Genomic DNA, 21868 nt, shown 5'->3' on the forward strand with positions numbered 1-21868 from the left:
TTATTGTATCAATGTATATCAAGAACAATGTAATTGTATAGTAAATTAATTTCATAATGAATATAATTACATATATTTGTGGTTTTGATCAATGCTCATTAGTAACTTTTGTTTTAAAAGGAAAGCATGGCTTAGGCCTAAAAAAATGTCTCCATGCTTAAGAGTACACACTGCTCTGGCTTAGTTTAAATTCCAGTTCCCTCTGGATGGTTAATTACTCCGTATAATTCCAGATTTAGTGGATCCAGTACCTTCATCTGGCTCCCACAAGTATGTGCACTTACATGCACAATCCTCTTACAGGATATCTGATTATCATGAGAAGGATAGACTGACTTCATGACAGTTTTCATACTGGCAACTCAGAAGTCAGTGTCCAAGAACTGGGCAAGTCCAGGCAAATCAGTTACTACAAAGAAAAAAAAAAAAAAAAAAAAAAAAACCCAGGCTTCAGGCAAACTAGTCTGAAAGTGCCCTGCCATCAGAAGCTTCTGGGCCACCTTGCCTTAGGCTATGACAATGGGTCAGCAACAGTTTCCAGATTTCCTCATTGACATTTTCCAGACTTCCTCAGCAACAATTTCCAACCCTGGCCCCAATCCCAAATTCCACCTCCATAACCCACCCCTAGGCCCTTGCAATGGTTCTGGAGTGTCTTTAGAGACAGAGCAAAGATTAAGATATAGGTCACTTACCCCTCCTGAGGATTTCCCTAATATACTTTAAATGAGGCCTGTGAACTCACTCCAGGGTCTCTCTGCCTTGGTAATGGGAGACCCTAGCATGTTGGACTTATGCAGAACAAAACACTCTTTGCTTTTACATACTATGTGAGTTCAGGATATCATTCTTAGGAGAGTCATGGACCTTACAATTATACATAGAAAACCTAATTGTTAGTAAAATATAAACTTAGATACTGTGTTTGTCAGATGCAGTTAGGTATGTCTCATAGAGATGCAATTTGTGTGTTTATAAGAGCCTTAATAAATAAGAATGTAAAAAAAATGGGGAGTTCCTACCTATTTTAAGGCAAGTTGCTTCGTGGATGTCCTGTGGTCTTTTTCTATGGCCCTAGGCAATGTCAGCTGGGAGGTCTTGAGCTGCTCCACCATAAAGGTAAAATGGTTCAGCTCCTACTAATTTGGTTTGAGTCTGTCATCATGATGGTGACATGGTTCAGCCAGCCAAGGATATAAGGAGGGAACTAGAGACTTTTTTTAATAGCAATTGGACCTTTAAAAGCTCTCCTTGGCTCTCTTTTGGTTTGAAAGAGTCTTATGTAAGGAGCTCCAAGTAAGAGCAATTTCTCTCTTTCAGCTTGCAGGAATCACAGAGAAGTAGCTGAACGACAGGTCAAACAGGATTCTAGGAAAGAATGCTAAGGAGCACTCAGTTGGAGGGGCTGAAGAGAAAGGTAGACTAGCTCGGCAGTATGACACAGAGATGAGAGATTTCTAAAGAGCTAGCAGCTTAGCTGTAGAATCACACGTGTAGATAGATATTTGGTATGTAGTTAAGATAATAAAATTACCTTCTTATGTTTATGAGGTCAAATATTACACATTCTTATATAAAATATGCAAAAGGATGTAATAAAAATCTGTCTTTTAAAACCAGAAGAGACAGAAATAAACCTATCAAACTAATAAAGGTTCTATGTTGGAAATCATGTTTTAGTTCACAAACTGAATGTTCCCAACACCCTCAAACCTGTATGTTGTAGTTTCCTTTCTACTGTTGTGATGAAACACCGCTGAATGCAACTTAGGGAAGAAAGGATTTATTTCATCTTGTAACTTACAATCCATCAACAACAGAAGCCACAACAGGAATAAAGGCCAGAACATTACCAGCACCATGGAGAAACACTGACTGCTCACTTGCTTCCCCTGCTTGCTCAGTTTGCTTTCTTATATACTGCAGAACAATCTAGGAATCTCCAAGAATACACTACCCAGAGTGGAAAAGTTTCCCCCATATTAGTCATCAATTAAGAAAATTCTTTAATATTCTAACCCAATCTGACGGACTCATGTTCTCCACATCATGTCAAAATAACAACAAAAGTCTATCCAGGACACTGCAGATCTTCATATGCTCCTAACCTAGTACACATTTTAACAATAACTTGTGGAGAGTATTGAATAATTGATTTACTCAATGCTATTTTGGGTGAAAAAAATGAACAAATGAATACGAAAATCGCAGCAATTTTAATATGACATGAACAGATTCAGTGAAGTTATTTTGTTTAAAAAGCATGACCTGCTTCCTAAAGATGTCAGTCAAAAGTCACACTATATGATCACTTAAAAGAAACTGTACGAAATGTGAAATTCCTTTAGGGGTAGAAACTACAATTGCATCGGCTTCTAATGGACTCCAGTGACACTTGTGTTGATGCTATACTCAGATGGTTTGGCATGCATCCTCCTTCATTCTCAATTCCTTTGATACCGAGGAAAGCAGACATCCAAATAACCTTCTCTCTTTCCTCCTGAGCAACAAGTGAAGAAAATAATTGGAGTCTAGGCACTGAGGAGATTAAATAATTATTTACCCCAAAAGTATAACTTAAAGATTCCGAAGAATCCCTGTTCCACAAGTTAGTTTTTGGCTTCTCATATTCATTCTCGTGAAAGTTCCTAAAGCAGTTGTTTCCAGTTTGGATGCCTTTCCCAGATACACTGGGAAGTTTTTGTAAACAAAGTGATTAAAGTGACTCTCAAGGATTCAGACTTTTTTTTTGTTTTGTTTTGTTTTTTAAATCGTATTTTGTGATGGACCACATACTTTAATCAAAAGATTCAGCTAAAATTTCAGTGAAGAACTGAAAAGAATTTTTGGCTCAGTTTAGTAATAATATTTAGCAGCTTGCTAACTAACAATACAACTATGATTCTATTACAGTTAACTTAAGAAGAGTTAATTGTACTTCTAAAGTTTTCTAAATTATAAACAGAGTAGAATCTTTATAATTCAAAGAATGAACTTCTTCAGCCTCCAACTAATACACAAGTTACTGTATTATTCAGCTTGTATTGTACAGCAACAGAGAAATATGTCATATTTAACAGGGTATAAATTTATGGATAGGAGAAAGTATTCCTAATAACAACATTAAAATCAGTAAGTGGCCTATAATAATAAGGCTTTAAAATCATGAAACAAGGCTCCTGGTTTAGCTTAGTCAGTTACAGATTACTAAAGAACATAAATGAGGCCCTGGATTTGATATATAGCAGCACAGCTAATAAAGAATGAAAAATGTCATTGCTGAACATGAATCAATAGACACTTTATGGAGAGGTGATCTCACTAAGAGAACATGAGCACTAATCTGAATGGAAATCTACATTTTACTTTGTTTTCTAAGTTTTTTATTAGGACATATTAATTGCACTTATCAGTAATGATGTTTTATTCAAATACTATGTTTTCTAAAAAGTTTAAAAAATATTTTCCTTTCCTATTTTATTTCTTCTGTATGAATGTTTTACTTATATGCTTGTCTGTGCTCTCAGAAGCTGGAAGAGGGTGTCAAATCCCTTGGGGATAAATTTTACAGAGTAACTTTGTATCTTTCCAGAGTAACGTTCTGAATAGCCATGGGCATTCTGAGAATCATAACTGGGCCCCAGGGATGAGCAGAGCAGTCAGTGCTCTTAACTACTGAGCCAGCCAGCCAGCCCTAGATGCATTTTCACATAACTTTTAAAAGGAAAATTGCTAAAGCCACACTTATATTTAAAAATGATTCAAGCTACATTTATTACGTGTAGACATGAAAATTCATTCATGTATCTATATAATTTGAGAAGAAGTGTCAATAGTATTGCTTTAAGTTCAGTCTGGGCAGCTAATAAGCTCACTGGTGACATAAACACATGAAACAAATTCTTTATGAAGATAGTAATTGGTTTATATGTCAAAGTCTAATTTTTTAAAAAAATGTGGCGTTGTGTCCTAACAAAATGACAAGATTCTATTTGTATGAACTAGAAAAGAAACGTACATTTCTGAGATGATTGTGGGAAATGCTTATTTTAAGTAAAACATTTTTCTCTATTATTGAAGAGAAAAGATTTGGAGAAAAGCACTGCATAGGTTTCATTAATATGAAATGCTTCATGACTGTGTTAGATTCCTGTCCATCAGGGAGGCTTCAAGAGCAATGTTGCTATTTCAAGTCTTCGGCATGAGGATGTGTGTACTGAGCAACACAAAGAGAACAGAAGCATGTTATATGTTCTTATCCCAACGACCATCACCTGCCTGTCCACACAGGCTGGTGTCACAGGAACACCCTCCTGTGTTGAGCACTGTGCTCACATGAAGCACCGAGTCTTTCTCATGACAAAATTTCCAGTTAAGGCAGAGTATCAGTTATCACACTAGGAAAAGAATGTTTATTTGTAAAGAAAATTCTAGTAACAAATAAGGGGAAAAAAATGGTGTGGCAAGGGAACAGATTCAAAACGGTGCAGGGAAATGCTTTGCTGTATAGATGCCACTTGATAGAAACATGATTTGCTGCAGCAAGACTGTGCTTTGCATTAGCAGCACAGACTATGCTGAGGGAAAAAATGCTTTAATGGAAGTAAGGGTGGATGAGAAAACTCGGAACCAGAAAAAATGGATCTCATGCAAGAGTAATAGGGTTGAAATTAAAATAAGAAAGCCACAATGAAAACATGTCTACATATTAGTTTATTCCAAAAAGAGTGCCTACAAATTACACCTAGACCTGAGCTTTATGGCATGCCTAGTAAAACACAATACAAAAATATGAGCTACAGTATGCTCTGGGGGGGGGGGGGGATAAGCATTATACCGTCTTGCCAATTAGTTAGCATGAGAACTCTCACAAAGACTTTCCAGGAGTGTTTTGCGCAAAGGCACTTGAAGTGGATAAATGAAGACATGGTCCGTCTGGAGATATTGTTATGTTCAATTTGCTGAACAGAAACTCAGACTGGAGTAAGTCAAAAACATGCTCAGGGTTATGTATCTAAAATGATGAGGCTCGGGTGTCTAGATCTGGATGCTAGAGGTGTCTAGAATTCATTATTTTCAAAGGAAGACTAAAGGGAGATTTATGTATACATATCACATATGACTGACATCGGGAAGAAGCGGAAGAGAACACTGTCAATGACCTTTGTGAAAAGCGACAGGAAAGTGAGGGGGCTCTGTGTGTTCCTGCATGTTGGGTGGTTATAAAACAGAACTGTGATTTAAAAATGTATCAGCATGGATTCTGTGGGGACATTCATTTCACAAAAAAAACACATTTTAAAGGGAGATAGTGTCGCTGGGAAACTCACATAGGGACACCAGCAAAAACTACTGCAGGACAAGCTGAGACAAGGAGTGTGAGGAAAGGGTTTATCTATTTAATTATTCATTAATTTGTATATTTCTAAGAAGGAATTCTGACTTGTATAGATAACAGAAATATTGGGTCTGAACATGAGTTTTGGGATAAGAAAAAATAAAGGGGATTGTGTAAATCTCACTGACTTAAGAAGTTAGCTCCTCAGGGATTGAAGAAAAGATCATTCAAGAGACTGCTTCACCTGGGGATCCCTCCCATATGCAGCCACCGAACCCAAGCACTATTGCTGATGCCAAGAAGCACTTACTGGCAGGAGCCTGATATGGATGTTTCCTCAGAGGCTCTGCCAGAGTCATACAGATACAGTTGAGGATGTTTGCAGCTAACCATCAGTCTGAACACATAGACGCCAATGAAAAGACTGAAGGACCTGAAAGGGTTTGCCACCTCATTGGAAGAACAACATTATCAACCAACCAAACCCTCCAGAACTCCCACCAATGAGCACACAGGGAAAGACCCATGGCTTTATTTACAAATGTAACAGAGGATAGATAGCATTGTCTGGCATCAATGGGAGAAGGGGCCTTTGTTCCAGTGAAGGCTTGTTTTCACAGTGTAGGGGAATGACAGAGCATTGAATTGGAGAGGGTGGTCGGGAGAGCGAGCCCCTTCATGTAATCAAGTGGAGGGGGGAGGGGTTATAGGACAGGGAGGCAGGGATTGACATTTGAAATGTGAATACAGAGAATATCCTATAATAAAAAGGGGGAGAGAGAAAGAAAATTGCACTCTCAACCCTTCCCTGAAAAGAAGTTAGCTTCCCAATTGTAATGGAAATTTTAGAAAATATAAATGAAGAAGTCAGAAACTAAGGACAAACTTCTGTCATTAACATTGGAAATAGATTTGTGCACTGGAGAGATGACTCACAGGCAAAGAGCTCTGGGTTTTTCTAGAAGATCAGAGTTAGATTCTCCACAAAGTAGCTCAAAACCTTCTCCAGTTACAGAGGATCTCTCTTTGACATCTTTGGACATCAGGCACAAAAATGGTACCCATACATACATACAGGCAAAACCCCCACATACATTAAACAAAACAATAGATCTGTAAAAGAAAGCAGTGCAAAACACCAAATAATTTTTTTTTGCAAATAACCATTTGTTTTTAGGTATGCATGTTTAAATTCATACATGAATATACACATGTGAATATAATAGGACATTAATAGTTATGATTAGGCAATAGGAAAGAATTTAAATAAAATATAAGATCTAAAAATAAGAATGTTCTAAAATTCCTCAAATAGAAAAATTAAAGTATGAATTTTATTAAGCGTACAGAAGGAGCCAGTGAAGTAGTTTACTGGGTAAAGGTGCTTGACTGCAAGTCTGACACCTAGAGTTAGATCTCCAGGACCCATATGCAGAATGAAAAAACTGGCTTCTGCAAAATGTTCTTTTTATACATTTTCATGTGTGTGCATACCAACTAAATTAATGTAGTTTTTTTAGAAAGCAAGGCTATAATACTGACTCTGTGAATTGAGAAGTAAAAGATGTTCTAACCTGAAATATCTGATATTTTTCAATCTTGTTAAGGAAAGATATGAAATTGGAAGAAGCAGGCCAAATTATTTTGAAACAGACCTGTGGTCTACCCAGGTACCCCTGTAAACAGGATGCCACTAGAAGAGATATGTTCTTATTGGAGTCAGTTGATCACTGTACTCTGAGTACCTGCATAAGAATGATTTGTCTATCAAATGCCTCATGTTTGCATGATTTTACTCTTCTGATGAAAAACAATGATGAAAATATTTGACATATAATGAACCTTGAACTCTCCATTACTAGATATTTTCTTATAAATGACTTGAACACTATGCAATGATTAGTTCTATGGTAGAATTTTGGATGGATGGGAGGGTGGATGGGTGGATGGATAGGTGGATGGGGATCCAAAAGTTGATCTATAGGCATTTTCTTTTATTTATTGTCCTAACTCAGATTTTCAGTCTCTGATATACTTAAGGAATTGGAACACATACTAAAAAGCTATATGTAATTCACAGCTTTGTTTCAGAACATTTTGCAATATTGAAATACCCATCTTGCAAATATGTGTCTAACAAGAAACAAGTTGAAAAGTGATATATAAGTTAAAATCGCCATTCATATCAATAAGAATAGAGTTCATGTAAAGAATAGATTTTACATAATTTATAATCTTCAGCTAAAGTAGAATGATTTACTTCATTACTATTCAATCTGATAAATTATTTATATTCATCATATATATGAACTTTCAAAACATTCTGTAGAGATCTTGAAACTTCAAGTAAAAATATGTAAGGTACCTAGCCTCCTAGAAACAAAGGGTAATAGATTCATAAAGTAATAGCATACAAAAAAAAATCTTAAGTTCCTTTTGTAGCAATGTACGATATGATTTCTTGAGCACATCTAAAGATGTAGCCTTTCAGAAAGCTGAAAGGAAATTACTTTAATAAATTTATTCCAGCAATGTAAAACACACAGATTAATGTAATATATCAGTAAGTAATTCTGAAAATTTTTGAAAAACAATATTGTCATAAGATAAAATTAGAGATAAAAATTAAAAATAAATCCTATAATACATTCAATACATTAATAAAAATTATGGCAACAAAGTCTCAGTAAGAGACTATAATAAAACAAAAACAAAATAGGCACACATTTCTTACCTGCCGAATACCCAACCGGTATGCAACAATCCGATCCACTGCATCGGGATTCATTTGTGTCCACTGTAGACTGTAAGAATATACTCGGTGTCGGTTCTGCCACACGGGGTTGTAGGTGTCATAGTAGAACTCTGGGGCATAGGCCTTTCCTGAAAGCAGAAAGTGACTCAGGGTGACCGTAGACACATCAGGCCTTCCACATACTCACTGTTCTCTGGGTCTTATTATCAATTCATATTTCTTCTTCCATAAGAAACTATTCTGCTTGAAAAGTCATATTATTGAAGTAAAATCCATTTCCTACTTGGTTTTGAGACTAACAGTATGAGAAAAAAAGAATTGGGGCTGAACCCAAGGTCATGGGCAAAGCAGTTGATAGAATGAAATTTCAGCCAACAGAGAGAGAGAGAGAGAGAGAGAGAGAGAGAGAGAGAGAGAGAGAGAGAGAGAGAGAGAGAGAGAGCAATATTTTCTTATAAATTAAAATATATTTATTTATAGAATATAATTCATTTCATCAATATAATATATAATAATATAGTAGATATAATTCATCTCATCAATAGAGCTATTGAAAGATTGAATTTTTGAGCGAAGTTAAGGGAGTAGAGATTTTTAAAGAACCTTGAGCAACAAATTGAATATATTCAGGATTTAACTACACTGCAAAAAGGGCACACTAAGGAATGGAGGTCCAGTCTTGCTCACTTAAGGCATACTCACAGAAATTGCAGGGACATTACAGAAAAGATTACCAGCACAGAGGAAAGAAGATTAAGTCCTGAGTACTGATAAAATCCAGGACCAAAAACAAGAAGATAAGAGCAGTGGAGCTTGAAAGAGAAAGAAAATTAAAATAAGCAAAAAAAAAAAAAAAAGCAAGATCATTAAGAAGTATAGAGAGGGATGATGTATGATCAAATTCCTTAAAACATACCTGATACAAAGAAAACACATGTTTGTGTTTCCTATGGTAGAAGGTCTGAGGTAAGATTTAAAGTTTTGAACCAACAAGACATTTTTATTAGACTCTATTGACAAAATAAATAAATGGTATAGAAAATATTTAGCAGAGTAATCATCACCCTAAAGTATTTCCTCAGTGCTGACAGGAGAGGGATTCAATGTTTGCCAGTTTGCTTGCACAATTAGATAAGGCATATTATTAAGGTAAGGCATATTAAATACCTGAATTATGGTAAAATGGATCTAAGTCCTAACAAAATTATTGTGTGCAATTTTTTAATTTAGTTTTTCAGTGAAATCTAGAACCAGTCCTGGTGCTGGCCTCGGCTTTAGTTTCCTTGGCTCATTTAGAACTTTTGATCTGAGATTTTAATGAGAAACAAAATATTGTTTTAATCCGCTCAATTTAAGAAAACTGCTTTGGTATCTGTAAACTGATGTTTTTAGCTTGTGACTAACTAAAACTGAAGTCGTTCTATGAATAAACTAATATAAGCTCAGAAACAGTTCTGAAATACTGAATAGCTCTTTATTACAGATAAAGGAATGTTGAGCCAGAAGAGTCATACCAATGACATATGAAAATGGTATAGACAAGTAATCAGATACAATAAGATCTTGATTTTAATTCAAAAAATATGTTTGAAAAAGTTTTACTTTAAATTGAATAATTATACTTAGAATTAAAGAATAGGTGAGATTTACATGGCACATAAATAGTATTTATGGACAATAATGTAAATGCTGTCATGGTTATAGATATTCCTTAGTTTTAAAAACACATAGAACATGTCTTCTCTGATACTTCATATTTGTTCTCTCTCAGTCTTTAGACACAGATAGTCATGGTGAAAATAGAGTTTTGAGCTTTGACATCCCAACATGACATCAGCTGGTTGAAGAGAGAATGAATCCCAACATGTTTGCTGTTGTTTATACAGCATTCATTGTTATTTTAGTTCAAGTGAGAATATATATTTTACATTCTAATTTTACTTTTACTCATGTTGTGGTTTGAAATTTTTAGATTCACTGACCTAAATCTCTATCCACTACCCAAACTTGGAGATCATTTTTAGAAACACGTTTCATGTCAATATATAGAGCTTAGGCTTTAAAATATCTCTAAAATACTCACACAGAAGTGATTATAGTGCTCAGAATTTTGCATAGAATTTTTGTAATAATATGAATGTTATATTTAAGGAAAAAAATTAAAACTTTTATACTGAGCTTTGTAAACACAATTTCAAGCACAAATCTACAAATATACTGAAATGATTATTCACATGTAAAGCATTAAAGTGTTTTAGATTATATGCACAGACTAATGGAGCTATATTGTACACGTATACAAAGGCAAAAAAGGAAAGGAAGTGGTAGCGGTCAAGAGTAAATATATGCTCTGTAAAATCAATATTTCTCATAGAAAGAGGAGGTAGGAAGATAAACAATATGTAAATTCATCTTAGAGAATGAATTATAGAATATGCTTGAATATGTATGAGGGACATCAGTTCATTTTTCATTTGGTGAAGAATCATTAACCTACTTATATAGGTCACTAGCCTAGGATGTACTGATAAAATCCTCACAAATGAAATCAACTCCATTTCATTTCAGGTTCCAAGATACTGAAAGAGAAATTTCCCACCAGAATAAACCGTGATGAACTGCTGACATGACAGAGCTAAAACACTAACTCTTCTCACATGTGTGCCCAAGAATGTCAGATTGCATTACCGTCACATAACTCTGCCAAAGTATGCTTAAGCTTGCAAAGGAAAAAAAATCCCAAAACAACAAGAACAAAAAATCTTCCGAGGTCAAGGAACACACAATTAAAAACAAGACAGTGAACAAGAGTTGGTGACAAGAGGAAGTGCTGGTTTTTCTATTTGTGTGAGTTTATATATTGGTGTGAGTTGCATATCTAGGCCCAGGGAGATGATGCTATTGGAAAAGAGATGTTCCCACATGTGTGAGGCTCACTGGAAGGTAGGACCTCAGTGGCATGGGGTTCTACATAGAGATTGTTATTCACCAATAAGGAGCAAGGGTATTTGTGTGAATATAAAATCCTTTTCTACTGATCCCAAAGACATACAGAAGGAAGTCAAGGCCTTATAGTATTAGATGCACATACTCTCAAGCTAGAAGGCAGAATTCTTCCCAAATTACAAATACTCCCTCCCCTGCTCCAATGACTGTGATTTCAAAACAAACACACAGTAAAGTAGCTTACTATGTACAGCCAGGAAGACCAATAGCAGTATTGGACACATGATAATAGAAGCATCAAATAAAAATTATCAATACATTACAACCAGTGATACTGTGCAATAGAATATTTAAAAGCAGGCACTGCTGGTCATCTGTGAAAGAATAATTAGTGTTGCTTTTGGTGCCAATGTTCTACTCTTTGATGAGTGAGCAGAATGTGAATAACACCTTTAAAATGGCTACATGGCTGAATGGTTCTCATCTCTACCAGACTATGCACTTCTAAGGAGACTGTCTTCTCGGTATCTATTATGGTGGTTGACACAATGTCTATGCTGGAAGTAGATATAATAATTCAGAGTTGAACTTATTATTAACAGCTATGTGTGACTAGATTAAGGACTGAATCAGTCCAGCTATTCTGAAGTTATTTATTCAGTTCCCACATAAGTGAAGGGAAACCTGTAGTATATTTCCTGATTTTCATTTTCCAGTTTGAAAAGTACCCAAAATAGGGAACTGAATAGGAAATAATATAATTATCATAATAAAAGCAATGAGTCCATTTAAAATTCAAACCAAACATTGTAAATCTAAAACTTCTCAAATGTGTATTACTTAACATAAGAATGCTAGTCATTAAAATTCACGGCAAACGTAGCACTAACAGTGAAAATTGCTGGTTAAGAATAAACTGTAAAATTATTTTAGGAGCCACAGATCTCTGCTTATGTGTATTTTCAGTATTTTCAGAAACAGCACTAGTAAACTGATTGAGACTCAGAATCATCATATAATTGTATAATGACTAAAGCAGTGACCAGCCCATTATAGATGGCCATTCATATATACAACAAACACATACAACTCTTAGTCTTCTACCACAGAAAGAAAAGCATGTTCAACTGTTGAAATCAGAATTGCCTTATCTCCAACTGAGTGGCACAACTTGTACTGAATATAAAAGGGAGCTATCTTGAACAAAAGGGACTGAGAATAAGGTCCTCAATGGAGGAGTTAGAAAAAGGACTGAAGGAGCTGAAGGGGTTTTTAGCCCCATAGGAAAAACAATATCCACTAACCAGAACCTCCAGAGCTCCCACAGACTAAACTATCAATGAAAGAGTGCATGTGGATGGACCCATGGTTCCAGCAAAACATGTAGCAGAGGATGGCTTTATCAGACATCAGGGAGAGGAGAGGTCCTTGGCATTGTGAAGGCTCCATACCCCAGTGTAGGGGAGTACCAGGGCAAGGAGAGGGGAAGAAGGGGTGGGTAGGGAAACACTATTATAGGGGCATTCCAGAGGGGAAAATAGAAAAGAGGATAACATTTGAAATGTAAGTAAAGAAAACATCGAATTTAAAAAACAGTAAAACAAAACTCAGTAGTATTAAAGTACCTAAAAGCCTTGCTTTCATTTGAAGGACCATTCTTGGGGTCTGTGCATAGAGGTAACAGGTAAATTAACTGGCTTAGAAACTCCCAGACTGAGAGAACTGAATGTTCATAGTGTGAGCATTAACTTCTTGGCCAGGGTTGCTGCTGCACACATGGGTGGCCCATTCTTGAATATGAATGCAACAAAGACCCTGCAGGCAGGGAACAAGAAGTGTTCCTGGGAAGAAGGAGGTGTACAGAGGCCATGCTGTTTGCATTTTAGGAACACTTGTTTTCTTAATGCATGAAGCTTGAAGTAATAGAGTAGATTTCACTACAACTCCTGAGAATAATTATAACATCTGTGAATATGACTTTCAGAGCAAGATAAAGAAAGGACTTCAAATTAAGAGTTTCTTTCACTTTGCTAAGAAGCTCTGGTATGGCTTTGATTTGAAATGGGTACTTGCCCAATGTTTGTTCCTTGGGTTTCTATAAATTGCTGCCTTTATAAAGTCTTAAAATTTAGACAAAAGTTTACTAGAATAATGTATGAAGATTTCTCAAGCAAGAAATATCTATTCTGTGAGATTCTATGACTTTGATTATTGCCTGTGTTTGGAAACAACAAAATATAAACAAAACTATATTATTAATTTCTTCAACCTAAAGCTTCATATTATGTTTTACAGTAAGACTCTCTCTCCTGATTGTTTGATGTCTATTTTCTGCCATACCTTTGAAATACTTTCTGTATTGTTCTCATCCATTAAACATCTCACCACAATAATGGGCAGATGCCAGACAACTGGAGGTTAGAGAAACACCTGTGAATCCACTAATCTGAAAAGTCCTTTGATTCTTTCGATGACTGGTTTTATTATCACCCAATACCAGTGTGTGCTAATGCTAGTTGTATTTTGTCAAACTGGCACAAAATAGGACTATCTAGAAAGAGGAAATGTCAATTTGGTATATGGACATGTCTCTGGGGCATTTTTCTTCATTAATGATTAATGTGGGAAGGCCTAGTTCATTCTGGACAGTTCATCTGGACTAGTTCATTCTGGGCAGGAGGTCCTAGGTTGTAGGAGACAGTGAAGTGCATAAGCCCTGGATAGCACGCTGTTGGGCAGCATTCATCTTTGACCTCTGCTTCAGTTTCCTACTTCAGGTTCCTGCCTTGAGTTTCTACCTTGACATCCCTCAGTCATAAGCTAAACCTGGGACTTGTCAGCTAAAATTAAAACCTTCCCTCTCATTGTTGCCCTTTGTCCAGATATTTATCATAGCAATAGCAATATAAACACCATGTAAAATCCATTCTAGGAACACTTGTTTTCTCCAAAACGTAAGTTGAATCAGTACTGTAGAGTTCACTACAACTTCCAAGAATGACTACATCTATGAACCTGACTCTCAGAACAGAATAGAGAAAGAACATCCAGTGAAGAGGCCCTGTCTCATCTTACAAACACCAATGGCATTATCCATCTACACAATGGTGATCACACACAATTTGATCCATATCTGTCTAATTTACATTTGTATGTCTTTTGATACTGATCTATTTGGTCATTCTGTCTTTAGAAACAAGGCATATAACTGAGAAAGATATAGGAATTATCCTGAGGAAGAAAAAGACTGAAAAGAATGACCTATTTAATGTCCCAAAATACAAGGATTTTGATACTGGTTTAGATGGAAAAAGAACACAGGGTATTAGGAAAACTGTTTTGGGTAATGTATGTAAACATAATATAGATTTGAAATTCGAATACATGGATAAAGTAGGTATAATGAACCAATTTCTATGCCCACAGTGGTGTAGTTGGTGAATATCATCCACATTCTCACTAGTGCTTTAACTGAGGCACAATGCACTTCCTCGTCAGAGCGCTGGAGACTGAACTCACCGAGTCACTCGAGCTGGCATAGCTCTTTGACATTGAGCCACTCTCTTTTCCCCCTAATTGGAGACATTTTAAGTACAGATTTTCCTGCATTTGGAAAAATATGTATTACTTCATAATCTGTACTTCAAGCAAGACATAGACCTTGCCCCTTTGAAATTACTGTGAGGCGTCCTTGGTGTTAGAAAAACAAGAAACTTTTTTTTTCTATTATCGGAAATTAGTATTATTTGTTAAATTTTCCATATACTGCACTCATGAAGTATAAACTTTCCTTTCAATAACAATACAGCTTGAACATCTTTCATATTGCTGCATTTACCACTCATTTTTAAGTCTCTTCAACTAAATAAGATGCATTTCCTGAACTGTCCAATGTTGTTTACTTTCACCTGCCAATGGATATTTGTTTTCTCAAAATCTGATGCGATTTCAGGTAGCACAGCCAAGGTACTAAGCAGATAGGCTTACATACACTATACTTATATATACTAGTGTGTATTTATGTATACTAGTATTTATCAAGAGTCATTGCTAAGTCATGTTGATAAGGGCAGAAGATGTTTTATATTTCTTTAAAATAAACTTATTATTTGTTCTTTGTGAATTTCACATCATGCACCCCAATCTTATTCATACCCGCATTTGCCTCCCCTCACTTACCTTCCACCTTTGCAACCTCCCCCTAACAGAGGAAAAAACTGTCATTGTGGAAGCTGTAGTGTGTCACAGTGTGTCCCACAGTACACACATCTACTTCTTTGCTTGCGAATGTTCATGGAAATATCTCATTGGTCTGGTGTTAGCCTCTCCCCACCCATGGTCTCTACGACTCTGCACTGATAAAAATCTCACCGAGACTTCTCTTGAATATTCTCTTGCTGCCCTGTGTCATGGAGACCCTGTAGTTTTAGATCTGTAAGATGTCCCCTTTCATGCATTTCAGCGGTTCTCCATGGGAAGGAAGATGATGGAATGGCCAATTCAAAGCCCTGGGTCTGGGCTTGAGGGGTCTGAACTGGTCAGCCAGCAGGTTCCCCTGCTGTCACGCCTTCAGTGAGGCTCACCAGGAAACCCACAAGGAGGCCCAGTTCCACTCTGCTGCTCAGGTAATGTGCAGGGCCGGCTCTCCGAAGTGCTGTAGTCAAAAGAAATGTGGCCAGTTCTCCCACTCATGACCCCAGGGTCAGCTCTCCAGACTAGAGAAGGGGGGAAGGGCTTCTCTGCATTGTCTGAGCCTCTGTTTAGCAGATGCAAGGCAGGGAGAGCAGTTCTCCTTGCTCATGCCCTTAGGGAGGCTCACCTGCAACCTCCACATCCAGATCTAGTTCTTCTGCTGCTCAGGTGAGGTGAAGGGCCCAATGTCCTGAATGCTGAAGAACTCGAGGGTCAGGGTCTGCTTCCCTGTCTATAACCCCATGAGGAGAGTTCTCCCACCTGAAACCAGTGTGAGGGCAAAAGGGAGGGAAAGGAACTCTCCCCTCCTTCCTTCCCTTCCTCCCTTCCTCCCCCACTCCTCTCTCTCTCTCTCAGACAAGGCCCAGGGCTAGCTCACCCACAACCCACATATCCAAGCCCAGCCCTACTGTGCTACCCAGGTGAGGTATAGGGTCTTTACTGGAATGCAGCAGGTAAGGGGAAGGGCTAGCTTTCTGATGCTGATGACTCCTAGGCAAGCTCCCTTCTCACTGGAGGTGGCAAGGCATGAGTTGGTGGGAGGGGGCGTCTGGTAGTCACCTCTGCCTAGTTCCCTGTTAGGGCCTCATGGCACCCATCTGGTAGTCATCTCCAGTCCTGGCCTTACTCCTTGTTGAATGTGTCTGTATGGCCATTTGCAAGGATCATCTCTCCAGTTCATTCCATGCTAGGCCCTCAGTCCCAGGCAGGGTTCTTCAAGTCCCTGGCTTATTCCCATCCTAGGAGTCCATCAGAGCTGGTGCAGTATCAGACTGGTCATAGACTTAGGCTAGCTTTCCTCGGGGAGTGGTAGTCTCATCGTTCAGATGTCCACAGAACATGTAAGGTCAGAACACTGAGCTTAGACATAGCTCTCTCCTCCATTCTACCTACTGAGGCGAGACATGTGCACACGTGACACATAATGACATATGCCTCTAGAGACAACTTTCACATATCTTAACATGAATGTGAATTCTTACTAACAGAATGAGATGTGTTCACATTTCCTATTGTGAGCTTTGTAAACATTAGTCAATAAGATTGATTTATGTATGCAGTATGACCTCATTGTGATTTTAAATTGTTTTCTATGATGCACAGCAATGGTGATGAGTTTTCATATGGTTATTCGCCAATTATATACTACTTTATGAAATGTCTACTGAAGGTTTTGGTCAATTTTAAGTTAGATATTTTTTTATTCAGTTATAAGAATTCTTTCTATATTCGAGATATTGTAATCTTTATTGCTTGCCTTTTCATTTCTTAATATCTTTGGAACAAGAGAAGTCTGCACTTTTATTAAAGTCTAATTTTTTAATAACTGAATTTTATGTTCTGGTTTTGAAAAGTCTTTACATTTTCTGTATTTGTTTTGATTTTCATTTATAGATTATTGTAGTTTATTACCTTATAATTAGTTCTTTAGTCATTTTTATTCTTATTTGTAATGTGAATTATTGTTTGGGGGTTTTTAATATAGCTATCCAGGTGTTCCAGTACAATATATTCAAGAAATACATTTGGTATGTGTGTGTGTATGTGGTATATGTTTATGTGTTTGTGGTGTGTGTGTATGTGTGTGTCTGTGTAAGTGTATATGTGTAAGTATAGGTGTGCTCACATACATGTAGAAGCCAGAGGTGAATATGAGAATATCCTTCTCCATTGTTTTCTAACTCACTTTTCCCCAGGGAGGGTCTCATTGAACCTGTTTTGGCGAAACTGGCTGGACAGAAGTCCCTATGACTTGTTTGTACCTCCAGTGCAGGGATAACAAATAAATGCATTTATGCTAGCATTTAAGAATGAGTGTTAGGGACCCAAACTTAGAAAGCATTTACATGCTCAACCACTTTCCCTGCCTATTTTTTCTAGCATTTTCCTCCAGTAGATTGTGCTGTTTTTAACCTGTCAACTACTCTAGAAATGTAATCCTAGAAATCTATTTATGTGCACTGTATCCAATCCCATTGATGTGTTTATTCATCATTATTCAAAACTGCACCACTTTGATTAACTTGGCTTTATAGAGGCATTGAAGTGAGATGATATGACTTTGTTCCTTTTTCCTTTCCATAATATAACATAATATCTAGAATAATATTAGATATTTAATCCAATGTTAGGAGTCTTATTTGAATTGTTTCAGTCCATAGAGTCCACAAAGAAGTTTGGAATTAGTACACATCAAAATAATATCTATTCTTTCCATCCATAAATATGAACAAAGAATAATTTTAATTATTTGTATTCTACTTTCTAAAAGGATTTTGAAATTCGAATTTTGTATCTTACACACATTTTATTAAATGTATTTTCATTTTGATGTCATTAGATGCGCATTTTTACACTGAAAATTCAAAATGCTCATTGAGGTTAGCTCAGTATATTCACGGGTTGGAAATGTAGACTTAAGTAGTCATGAACTGAAAATACTTAATAAAAGAATAGTTTGTCCTTAAACATGTACAGAATTCCTTTATGGTCGCTATTCCTTAAAGAATATTACTGACAACTATTATCTATCCTTTACATTGTACTCGGTATCATCAGTAACTAGTTATTAAAGTATGCGAGAGATCATCTGGAGATTTTATGCAAACACTATGCTGTTGTATACAAAATAAATCTCCTACAAATGCTAAGGGACAGGTATATGCAGAAATAATCACACACTTCAAGCAATCTTGTATTATATCATTCTTAAAATATATAATAAATTTATTTTGATTTCCAGCAAACTTCTTAGATTTTCTATACAAAATATGACTTGTGAAAAATGTAGTTCTACTTCTTTCTATCTATGTCATATACACTTTTCATCACTTTTCTTATAGGTTTGCAGTGGCAAGGATCTCCAGTGTCACATGGATTCTAGAAAGACTCATTTTGTCTTTTTTCCAATTCTAAGTAAGTTGTTTAATTAAGAAATTATCCACTCTGATGAGCACTATTATGATATGAGTCAAATAAATGTGCTCAGTGGAATATTTCGTATCTTCTAAAACAATTAACAACTTAATATCTACATATTATTTCAAATTTTGATATATAGAAACAAATATAGTCAAGTAATTACACAATAGTCTACCCTGGTATTATTTCTTAGTATATGAATTTTGAAGTTCTATTATTATATGTACAGATATTTACAATCTTGTCAAGATCATTAACTGTGACATTTTACTCTTCTTATTCAATTCACTACCTGGGAATTTACTCTTTAAACAATAACACAACATGTCAGCTGTCTCTTGCTTGCCCACTCTGCCCATTATCTATCCCCCACGCTTTTCCTGTGCCATTGTAATTATGGTATGAATCTGGCCCATGCCAGTATATACATTAGAGATCATTTCTTTTCAAACAATTCAATCTACCACTTTTAATGGGAATGCTAATTTCACTCACATTTAATGCACTTACTAACAAACATGAGTTTGTCCTTTGTTCCTTCAGAGTTTTTCTCATCTGTTGTCCTATTCCTGTACACTTTTGAATAAATCCAAATATATTTGATTTTCTATCGTGTCCCATTTTTAAAACTTAGGAATCTTTAGATATCTTAAATTATGCTATTTTTCATTTGTCAGTTCCTGTTATAATCCATACTATACCAGTTAGATGCATCTCAGTAACCATCACACTTCCCAAGGACTGTATGTACTCATTCCTCTACACAAACATTATCATATTTTAGTTTTAAAATGTTGTAAATATGGACTTAGACTCACTTGTTATAACTTACTGTTGAGTCAGGGTTTGACTCATTGTAGACTGGACAGGAAATGGGACCAGGCTGAGACCTACAAGTTGCTCACAGACACTGCAGTGGGGAAGGATAGCCAGGTAAATATAGAGAGTGAGGGTTAAAAAACCAAAGCCAGCAGCACTAATGATGAGAGACAAAAAAAAAAAAAAGAAAAAAAAAGAAAAAGAAAGAAAGAAAGAAAGAAAGAAAAAAAGAAAAGAAAATGTGTGCAGCTGGCTATGAGATAGCAGAGTGCTCTTGAGAAGAGGCAGACCGGCACTGGTGCATGGTGGGCAGGATGACTAGCTACATGAGACATTTCCCCTTTGGGAAATGCAAGGTCGGCATTATTGCTTATTACATATTCATGATTTTAATACATTGCTTCTAATGCAGCTAATTGCAGTAGACTAAATTGTAAGGTTGGCATCTGTTAATCCTGACTCTAACCCAAAGGACCATGAACACTGCCACTTTTTCTGGGTAGTGTGAGGACAAAGATGACTTAATTTAAATACATCAGTAGTACTTAGGACATCTACAAGGTCAAAGGAATCATCACCAGGCAGTGCCTAAGGGCTGGCTCATAGTCAAGGTCAAGATTAACAAAGCCAGAGTCAGAGATTAAAAAAACCGCCCTGGCTTTTAACACTAAAACCATGACCCTTTCTCTTTGCCAGGAAATCCTGCACAAACTGTGGGGTCTTCTAATTTGTTAAATCATATAATTACCTCATTCTTTACCCATTATCCCATAAAAGGCCTGTTGTCTAGTTTGCCACAGTGACCTGCTGGAACCCCTCTCACTGCCTCTGATTTCTCTACTGTCTCTTTACTAAAACCTTATATCTTGGAAATCTCTCTTACCTTGTTAGTGCTCTGCAAAATTTTTAATAAAGTGTGATTTCTCACTCGCTCTTATAAGTATCTGCACCATTAACATTCACGGGCGTCATTCACAGAGATGTCATTTTCCTTCACAGACAACCCACAAAACTCGCAACCATAATCTCGGTATGACTTTCATTGTTCCCTGAAGCTGGTGAAATTGGACAGTAGCCCTGTTCCCAAATAAACCTGCCTTTTCTTTCTGTTAATTTGACTTGAATTGGCATATTTCATTGACAAAGATAACTTATCAATAAGCATATTCCAGCCAATTATGATTATAGTCTTATGAACCCAGACAGAAAAATAAAGTCATAGTGCCTCATGTTTACCAAGTATTTTTCTCATTATACTAATTTTATCAGTGAAGACACTGGTACATAGTCTTACGTTACACATTGTTAGTGGTTAAGCAAATAAAACTAGGTTGTGTAGCTAATATTACCTTTGTAATTTATAATCAATATATAATTGCATCGTTTTTCCCTTTCCTTCAGGAATGCTAACTCTGATATAATTCTCTTTTGAGAGATTTTTCCCTGATACACACTTTATGGAAATACTTACCTCTCCATGTATTTCCCTGAGTTGTACTTTATTTAGAACTTGATCTTTTCCTCTTTTGGAAAAAAAAAAAAACTATTTTATTTTATGTGGAAATCTTGAAAGAATAATATTGACCTGCGATTGAAGAGCACATACCAGGAAAAGAAAATACTGCCTGTGGGTATTTCCCTCTCCTCAGTGAGGGAACTCATAACAGATTTATTCCTTCCCATGGTTATCAAAATCCACCTGCTGCCCCCCATGGAGGTGAGGTGGAAGGATGGAGCTTAGAGCCTCTTCTGGTCTCAGCTTGTCTTTTTCTTTTAAAAAAGAAGTTGGGTCACATAGGGAGGGACAAATGAGGAACTTAAAGAAGCAGTGTGGTCTACATCCTATAGCTAATGTTAGAGACAAGTATTGCATCAGATAATTGGAAAGTGCCCATGGCCAAAAGAGTTGACTTTTTTTCTCTTTTTTTGATTCATGAGTGAAAGTCAGATTCTTTATTTGTCCAACATGAGAAAAAGTATTTGCCTCTATACGGTTCCTATTGCTTTTGAAACTAATATGTAGAAAAGGACTAACTGGGTCAAGTTCAAGATCAAGGATGGTTTTGTACACTGAGTATTCAGATGTTGATTTCTATAGGGGAGTCACGGTTGTAGTCTGGATTTTGTTATTATTATTATGAAGCAGTTCCTGATTCATTATTTTGTAAAACACTGTTCTCCATCATCTTATTGTTCAATAAAGAGCTGATCAGATTATTGCCTGGTTAGGAGAGGGAAGGAAAGACTTCTGCACCCAGAGAGAGAGAGAGAAAGAGACAGACTTAAGAGAAAAGAGATTCACCATGAGATATTCACCATGAGCAGGGGAGTCCCAAGTAGGACGGGGTGGAGCAGAAACATTCAGGGAGAGACTCAGATGGCAAGTACTGGAACAC

General features: G+C 36.5%; 1 protein-coding gene across 2 annotated transcripts in view; it reads right to left on the minus strand.

Moving 5' to 3' along the window:
* The window catches only part of MDGA2 (MAM domain containing glycosylphosphatidylinositol anchor 2), a gene marked incomplete at both ends in the record, with an annotated part of 768432 nt that overhangs the window by 66562 nt on the left and 680002 nt on the right, over positions 1-21868 (minus strand). For both annotated transcript variants that reach the window (XM_080937304.1, XM_080937305.1), the window contains one exon: positions 8073-8221. In XM_080937304.1, the coding sequence (XP_080793430.1) occupies positions 8073-8221 (149 nt within the window). The remainder of the gene's footprint in view (positions 1-8072; positions 8222-21868) is intronic.

Source organism: Micromys minutus (assembly GCF_963924665.1).
Source record: "Micromys minutus genome assembly, chromosome: 1".
In the NCBI taxonomy this organism is placed as follows: Eukaryota; Metazoa; Chordata; class Mammalia; order Rodentia; family Muridae; genus Micromys; species Micromys minutus.